General features: G+C 40.0%; 1 protein-coding gene across 9 annotated transcripts in view; it reads right to left on the bottom strand.

Annotated features, from left to right (window-relative positions):
• The window catches only part of CFAP70 (cilia and flagella associated protein 70), a 107,245-nt gene that overhangs the window by 1,330 nt on the left and 96,551 nt on the right, over positions 1 to 9,364 (bottom strand). For all 9 annotated transcript variants that reach the window (XM_054503768.2, XM_054503769.2, XM_054503773.2 and 6 more), the window contains one exon: positions 1,279 to 1,326. In XM_054503768.2, the coding sequence (XP_054359743.1) occupies positions 1,279 to 1,326 (48 nt within the window). The remainder of the gene's footprint in view (positions 1 to 1,278; positions 1,327 to 9,364) is intronic.

Genomic DNA, 9,364 nt, shown 5'->3' with positions numbered 1-9,364 from the left:
GTCTCTACGAAAAATACAAAAATTTGGCCAGGTGTGGTGGCTCACGCTTATAATCCCAGTACTTTGGGAGGCCGAGGCAGGGGGATCACAAGGTCAGGAGATCAAGACCATCCTGGCTAACACGGTGAAACCCCATCTACTAAAAATACAAAAAAATTAGCTGGGCGCAGTGGCAGGCGGCTGTAGTCCCAGCTACTCAGGAGGCTGAGGCAGGAGAATGGCCTGAACCCGGGAGGCGGAGCTTGCAGTGAATGGCGATTGCGCCACTGCACTCCAGCCTGGGAGACAGAGCAAGACTCCATCTCAAAAAAAAAAAAAAAATTAGCTGGGCATGGTAGCACATACCTGTAATCCCAGCTACTTGGGAGGCTGAGGCACAAGAATCACTTGAACCAGGAGGTGGAGGTTGCAGTGAGCTGAGATCGTGCTACTGCAGTCCAGCCTCGGCAACAGTGCAAGACTCTGTCTCAAAATATATATATATATATATGTAACTATAGAACAGACCAGGGGTTGTTCATGAGCCAATCCAGCTCACTAGCTGTTTTTGTTTGTTTTTGAGATGGAGCCTCAGCCTCCAGAGTAGCTGGGACCACAGGCGCCCACCAAGACGCTCGGCTAATTTTTTTGTATTTTTAGTAGAGACGGGGTTTCACCGTGTTAGCCAGGATGGTCTCCATCTCCTGACCTTGTGATCTACCCACCTCAGCCTCCCAAAGTGCTGGGATTACAGGCGTGAGTCACCGTGCCCGGCCACTGCCTGTTTCTTTGTAAGTAAAATTGTATTGGAAGACAGCCATTCACTTATGTATTACCTATAGCTGCTTTTGTACTACGAGTACAGAGTTTAGTAGTTGCAACAGACTGTTTGGCCTACAAATCCCCCAAAATTTCCTATTTTGCCCTTTACAGAAAATGTTTGCTGATCCCTAGACTAGACCAACCCCTACATATTACACGAGGAAAATGAAGCCCACAATATTATTAACACAGTGAGTTAATGGCAAAACCAGAATCATAATTCAGGTTGACTGACTCCAGGCTATCTTTCTATTAACTATTATATATTCTCTCTAAAGAGTTGGAAGAAAGATCACCTATGGTAATATGTAGGTTGTTATTACAAACCCAGCAGCCCCACAATAATGGCAAAGATGGTAAGAAAAGCCTCTAGAAAAATATTCACATTATGAAAGTCCTGAATTAAGCCAGTGCCTCCCTCCTAATTTCCCACCCTCAACATGGGGCAGGCAAATGACAGAGGCATCTGTGTCATACCTTGATCATGTACTTGTAGGCCTGCTCAGCTTCTAATTGCCGTCCAACCTGAAAAAAAGTGCAGCAGTTGGTGATGATGACAGGTCATAAACATTATGGTAAGGAAAATACATTGCCTCAGCTAAGGCAGAGGTACCTACACCTAAGGCAGAGGCTTCTACACCTTCCAGTTAACAACTTCTGAATTCAGAGGGAAAGCTAGCAAATGAAAGGTGGTAGGGAGAAAACGGTTTTTTTTAAAAAAAATTCCTCCTGGCCAGGCGCGGTGGCTCATGCCCATAATCCCAGCACTTTGGGAGACCGAGGTGTGTGGATCACGAGGTCAGGAGATCGAGATCATCCTGGCTAACACAGTGAAACCCTGTCTCTACTAAAAATACACAAAATTAGCCGGGTGTGGTGGCATGCACCTGTAGTCCCAGCTACTCGGGGGGCTGAGGCAGGAGAATCGCTTGAACCCAGGAGGCGGAGGTTGCAGTGAGCCGACATCGTGCCACCGCACTCCATCCTGGGCAACAAAGCAAGACTCCATCTCAAAAAAAAAAAAAAAAAAAAGGAAAAAAAATTCCTCCTTCCTTTTGAAAAGCTTAAAGATAACTTGGCCTCTCACCTTTTTGAAAGCACCATGAGTCATTTGTTCCTCTTAGGACTGAAGCCATTCTGTTAATAATAATTAACACTTACCAGTCCATACTATGTGATTTACATTGTTTTCATTATTGATGTTGTTTTTAGTGCTTTACTTAAGTTCATTCTTAATCCTCAAGACCTAGGAGATAACTACTGTCATTTATTATTCCCAATTTACAGAGAGGATAAGTAACTTGCCAGGGTTATAAAACTAGTAAGTAGAGGAGCCAGGTTTAAAACAATGCAGTTTGACTCCAGAGTCTAAGTTTTTAACTACTACATTACTCTGTCTCTAGGAATTAGAAAAAGTAGGTATCAGAATTACTTCTATGAAGATCTGGATATGAGATAAGAACACTAACTACTCCCCACCAGTTTATATTATTCTTTGCATGGAGCACTCCTCCAGAAGTTAAATGAGATAATATGAATCCACTATTCTATTTCTTGAGTTTGTTACATAGTTACTTAGAGTATGGAAAGTCACTTGGTAAAGCTTAAATATGTAAGAACCACAGAATATTCATGTCTGAAGGGGACCTGGGGAATATCTAGTCCAATTTTCTGATTAATGCTAGTCCATATGAAAGTTTTACTAGTTCACCAAACTTTCATACCCTAAACCCTTACTTCCTCCAAATCTACATTTTGAAATGTTCCCACCTGAAGTTCACTGAATTGCCAGCGGCATTTTCCAGCACATCTTCCTTTCCTACCACTATTACTTTGTTTCCCTCCTGCCACAGGGAGGCAGAGGCCCAGATGATGTCAGGATCCAGAATAGCCAAAACAATTTTGAAAAATAATTTTTCTGCTATCATGAACATTGCTGCAGTAAACATCCTTGTACATATCTTCTTCTTCTTCTCCTTTTTTTTTTTTGAGACAGAGTCTTGTTCTGTCACCCAGGCTGGAGTGCAATGGCACGATCTCAGCACTCTCACAATCTCAGCACTGCAACCTCCGCCCCCTGGGTTCAAGCGATTCTCCTGCCTCAGCCTCCTGAGTAGCTAGCATTACAGATGTTGTACATGTCTTCTTGTATTTTTCTTAGGATTATATCTAGATATGACATTGCCAAATTGTAGATATGAATGTAACTAAATAATGCCATATTGTACTTAAAAGTGGTTATGCCAATTTACATCCAATTACAATTATGAGAGTCTTCATCAGTGCTTGTTGTGGGAAGTCAGGGACCCTGAACGGAGGGACCGGCTGAAGCCATGGCAGAAGAATATAAATTGTGAAGATTTCATGGACATTTATTAGTTCCCCAAATTAATACTTTTATGATTTCTTATGCCTGTCTTTACTGCAATCTCTGAACATAAATTGTGAAGATTTCATGGACATTTATCACTTCCCCAATCAATACTCTTATAATTTCCTATGCCTGTCTTTATTTTAATCTCTTAATCCCATCATCTTTGTAAACTGAGGATGTATGTCGCCTCAGGATCCTGTGATGATTGCATTATCTGCACAAATTGTTTGTAGAGCATGTGTGTTTGAACAATATGAAATCTGGGCATCCAAAAGGAACAGGATGGCTTTGATTTTCAGGGAACAAGGGAAATAACTATTGGGCCTGACTGCCTGTGGGGCCTGACAGAACAGAGTCATATTTCTCTTCTTACAAAAGCGAATAGGAGAAATATCGCTGAATTCTTTTTCTCAGCAAGAACAGCCCTGAGAAAGAGAATGCATTCCCAGGGGTAGGTCTCTAAAATGGCCGCTCTGGGAGTGTCTCTCTTATATGGTTGTAGATAAGGGATGAAAAAAGCCCCGGTTTCCTGTAGTGCCCCCAGGCTTATTAGGATTAGGAAATTCTTGCCTAGTAAATTTTAGTCAGACCAGTTGTCTGCTCTCAAACCCTGTCTCCTGATAAGACGTTATCACTGATAATGCATGCCCAGTGGGACATGAAACTTCATCAGCAATTCTAATTTCGCCCTGGTCCTGTGATCTCGCTCTGTCCCCATTTGCCTTGTGATATTTTATTGCCCTTGAAGCATGTGATCTGTGTGACCCACACCCTATTCGTACACCCTCCCCTTTTGAAATCCATAATAAAAACTTGCTGGTTTTGTGGCTCAGGGGGCATCACGGAACCTGCCAACATGTGATGTCACCCCCGGACACCCAGATTTAAAATTTCTCTTTTTTGTACTCTTTCCCTTTATTTCTCAGACCGGCCGACACTTAGGGAAAATAGAAAAAAACCTACATTGAAATATTGGGGGCTGGTTACCCCGGTAAGTGCTAATACCATACTTTAATTTTTGCCAATCTGATGGCTGTGAATTTCTGCCACATCATTATTCTAAGTTGCATTCTTATGCTTACTAGTGACACAGAGCTTCTTCTCATACATGTATTAACTTTTACAGTCTCCACATTAGCAAACTGCATATTCCTATGTTGTTCCCCATGCCCCTCCCCCCCTTTGTTTTTTCTTTTTTGAGACAGGGTCTGGCTCTGTCATTCAGGCTGGAGTGCAGTGGCACAATCACAGCTCACTGCAGCCTCAACATTCCAGGCTCAAGTGATTTTTCCCACAACTTTAAAGCTGGAAACTCATGTATAACAAATGACACTAAAATAAAGTTTAAGGACTTATTATAAATATTTGCAGAATTTATAACTAATAGAGGATTAGCATCCAGGTTATATAAGTAGCTGCTACAATAAGGAAAAAACTCTACAATCTGATTTTAAAATGGGCACAGGGCTGGGTGCAGCAGTTCATGCCTGTAATCCCCGCACTTTGCAAGGCTGAGGGGGAAAGATCACTCAAGCCCACGTGTTTAAGACCAGCCTGGGCAACATGGTGGGACTCTGTCTCTACAAAAAATGAAAAAATTAGGCATGGTGGTACACATCTGTTGTCCCAGCTACTTGGAGGGCTGAGGCAGTAGGATCATTTGAGCCTAGAAGGTCGAGGCAGCAAGTGAGCTGTGTTCCGGCCACGGCATTCCAGCCTGGGTACCAGAGCAAGACCCTGTCTCAAAAAAAAAAAGAAAAAAAAAGGACTTAGATCTTAGATCGTTAGGGCTGGGCACAGAGGCTCATGCCTATCATCACAGCTCTTTGGAAGGCTGAGGCATGAGGATTACTTGAGTCCAGGAGTTCAAGACTAGCCTGGGCAACATAGTGAGACTCTGTCTCTACACATAATAAAATAAAATAAATTATCCAGGAGTGGTGGTGCATGCCTGTAGTCCCAGTTACTCAGGAGGCTGAAACGGGAGGATCCCTTGAGCCCAGGATCATCCTACTGCACTGCACTCCAGCCTCAGCAACAGAGCAAGACCGTGTCTCTTAAGAAAAAAACTTAGGTCTTTAAACCAGTTGGAATTGTGTGTGGTGTGTGAGGTAAGGAACTAATTTTTTTTTTAATATGGATAGTAGCCAGTTGTCCCATCACCATTTAGTGAAGAATCCATTTGTTTCTCATTTTGCAGGTGCTATATAGTGTCTTTATAAAAAAATAGTTATATTAAGGCATAACTTACATACCATAAAATTCACTAATTTTAACGTTATGTTGTGCAAGCATCAGCACAATCCAGTGTTAGAAGACTCCTATTACTCCAAAAAGTTCTTTCATGCCTGTTTGCAGTTACTCTCCATCCTCACCTTTAGCTCCAGGCAACCATTGATCTATTTTCCTTATTTCAAATAAATAGAATCAAATAATATATAGTCTTCTGTGCTTTGCTTTTTTCACTTACCATAATATTTTTGAGATTTATCCATATTGTTACATGAATCAGAATTTCATTTTAACTGCTGAGTAGTACTCCATTGTATAAATATTCCTCATTTTATTTACCCATTCACTGATGGACATGTAAAATGTTCCCAGTTTTGTGCTATTATTAAATGCTGTGATAAAAATTCATACACAAATTTTTGTGTGGACATATGTCTTCATTTCTCTTGGCTAGATATAGAGAAGTAGAATTGCTGGGACATATGGTAAATATATGTAACTTTTTTAAGAATCGGAAAAACTGTTTTCCAAAGTGGTTGTACCAATTTACAACCCTACCAGTAATGTATGAGGATTCCAGTTTATCCACATCCTTGATAATACTTGGCATTGTCTATCTGTTTTTTTGTTTTTGTTTTTGTTTTTTTGAGACAAGATCTCATTCTGTCACCCAGGCTGGAGTGCAGTGGTGCCATCACAGGGGCTCACTGCAGCCTCAACCTTCCAGGAAAAGGTGATTCTCTCATCTCAGCCTCCCAAGTACACGGGACTACAGGCACACGCCACCACCCCTGGCTAATCTTTGTATTTTTTTGTATTTTTTATTTACTGTATTAAGTCAGTTTTCATGCTGCTGATAAAGACATACCAGAGACTGGGCAATTTACAAAGGAAAGAGGTTTAATTGGACTCACAATTCCAAGTGGCTGGCGAGGCCTCACAATCATGGTGGAAGGCAAAGAGGAGCAAGTCACGTCTTACGTGGATGGTAGCAGGCAAAAAGAAGCTTGTGTAGGGAAACTCCCATTTTTAAAACCATCAGATCTTGTGAGACTCATTCACTACCAGGAGAACAGTGCAGAAAAGAGCCACCCCCATAATTCAATCACCTCCTACCTGGTTCCTTCCACAACAAGTGGGAATTGTGGGAGTTACAATTCAAGATGAGATTTGGGTAGAGACACAGCCAAAATATATCAGATGGGGTTTCACCATGCTGTCCAAGCTGGTCTCAAACTCCCAGGCTCAAGCGATTTGCCTGCTTGAGCCTCCCAAAGTGCTGGGATTACAGGCATGAGCCACCATGCCTGGCCTGTCTTTTTGATTTAAGCTATTCTAGTGGGTGTGTAGTGTGGTGTCAATCTGCATTATTTTAAAGGGTATTTTAAAATTTTTTGGACATAATTTCAGATTAAATAAAAGTTACAAAAACAGTTCTCTCTTCCTTCTCTCAGGAAAGAATACATGTACTGTATACATATATATATGTATACCGTAGTCTCCCTTATCTGAGGTTTTGCTTTCCACACCTTCACTTACCCAAGATCAACCTCAGCCCACCAAGATCTGAAAATATTACATAGAAAATTCCAGAAATAAACAATTCATAAGTTTTAAATTGCACACTGCTATGATGAAGAGCGTGATGAAATCTTGTGCCATCCCTCCCAGGATGTGAGTCATCCCTTTATCCAGCATATCCCCACAGTAGACACTACCTGCCAGTTAGTCACTTCATAGCCCTCTCCGTTATCAGATCAGCTGTCATGGTCTCACAGTGCTTGTATTCAAGCCATCCTTATTTTACTTAATAATGGATTCATAGCACAAAAGTAGTGATGCTGGCAATTTGGATATGCAAAAGAGAAGCCATAAAGTGCTTCCTTTTCATGAAAAGGTGAAAGCTCTTGACTTAATCAGGAAAGAAAAAAAATGTATGCTGAGGTTGCTAAGATCTGTGTAATGAACTTATCTTTTATCCATGAAATTGTGAAGAAGGAAAAAGAAATTGTGCATATTTAGTAGCACCTGTGGGCTATTAGAAAAAAATTTTTAATAATTATTTTAAAAAAGAAATTCATGCATAGTATATATAGGATTCAGTACTATCCTTTGTTACAGGTATCCACTGGGGGGGTCTTGGCACATATCCCTGGGGGACAAGGAGGGATTACTGTATGTGTGTGTGTATAAAAGTTAGAAAAATATAGAAAACTTAAAAATATATAGAAAAGTTAAAGTATATATGTGTGTGTATATCTACATAAACACACACCTAACTCTTCCTGAACATTTGCAAGTAAATTAGAGATATGATTCAATTTTAATACTTCAGAATGTGTTTTCTAAAATCAAGGATATTCTCCTATATAACCACAGTACAATTATCACAATCAGGAAGTTAGTATAGGTAGAATACTATTATCTAATCTATATACCTTATCAAGATTTTTCCAATTGTTCCAATAATATCATTCATTCATTTCTTCATTCACTCATTCATTTATTTGAGACAGGATCTTGCTGTGTCACCCAGACTGGAGTGTAGTGGTGTGAACACAGCTCACTGCTGCCTCGACCTCCTGGGCTCAAGCAATCCTCCCACCTCAGCCTCCCAAGTAGCTGGGACTACAAGGTGCCATCATGCCCAGCTAATTTTTTTAATGTTTTGTAGAGATAAGGTATCACTATGTCGCCCAGGCTGTTCTTAAATTCCAGGGCTCAATTGGCCTCCCAAAGTGCCGGGATTACAGGCATGAGCCACCACGCCCAGCCCAATAATGTCCTTTATAAGAAAATAAAATCCAAGATCATGCATTGTATTCATTATTTATGTCTCCAGTTTCTTTTAATCTGGAATAGTTCTTGAGTCTTTGTGTTTCGTGACATTGGCATTTTTTAAAATAGAGCGCTATTTTGTAAACTATTCCCCAATTCATGTTTGTCTGATGTTCCCTCATAATCATATTAGGTTATGAACTTTTAACAGGAATACCATAAAAATGTTCTGGTCTCAGTGCACCATATCAGGAAGCACAAGCTGCTTATCTCAATACTTGTGATGTTAACTTTGATCATTTATTACATTGCCAGGTTTTTCTGCTCTAATGTTACTATTTTCCCCTTTGTAATTAATAGGTATCTTGTGGGGAGGTACTTTGAGACTATGAAATATTTTCTTACTCCTTGAACTTTTCAACCATAATTTTAGCATACATTGATGATTGTCCACTGAATCTATTATGATGGTTTCCAAAGTGCGATTTTCCAATTCCATCATTCTTCATACATTTAGCAGTTGGCCTTTGACTGTAAGCTTTCCTTTCTCTACCACTTATTTGTTTAATTATATCACTGTGGGCTCATAGATTCTTATTTGTAATCCTTTTCTACAATTATTTATTTGGATGCTCAAATTATCGTTGTTTTAGCCAGCAGGAGTCCCCACTTTAAGCTAGTTCGTGTTTCTTTTATTTTTTCCCTATGCTGTTTTGATATGTGCCAGTCTTTCTTTGAACATTTTTTACTTTCTGACTCAACAAGATCTCAGACTCATCTTTTACTTTCTGTGCACTAGTTCTGGAATTTTTGGCCATCTTCCAAGAAGCCTCTGGTCCCCCAACAAACCCTTTCTTTCTAAACTGGACAAATGCCCTAGTTTCTTAAATGGATTTAGAAACCAAGACCTGAGCATTAGATGTACTTATGCCCCCTGCCACCACTATTTATTTTTGAGACATAGGTTTTTAGACACATATGAATATATTTCTATAAATACACATATATTTCTATATACCTATTTATACCTGTATCTATTTAATCTATCAAACAATAAGCTCTTATCAGTATCTCCCATTCTAATCCACCACTACAAGGTCGTTCTATCCTTCTTGTTTCCACATTTGTAACTTCCTTTGAAGCACAGTGAAAAATATGATTCCCATTATCCACAACATA

This window comes from Pongo pygmaeus, chromosome 8 (assembly GCF_028885625.2).
Source record: "Pongo pygmaeus isolate AG05252 chromosome 8, NHGRI_mPonPyg2-v2.0_pri, whole genome shotgun sequence".
Classification (NCBI taxonomy): Eukaryota; Metazoa; Chordata; class Mammalia; order Primates; family Hominidae; genus Pongo; species Pongo pygmaeus.
Note: the sequence above shows the minus strand (reverse complement) of the source record. Positions and strands in the feature narration are given on the sequence as shown.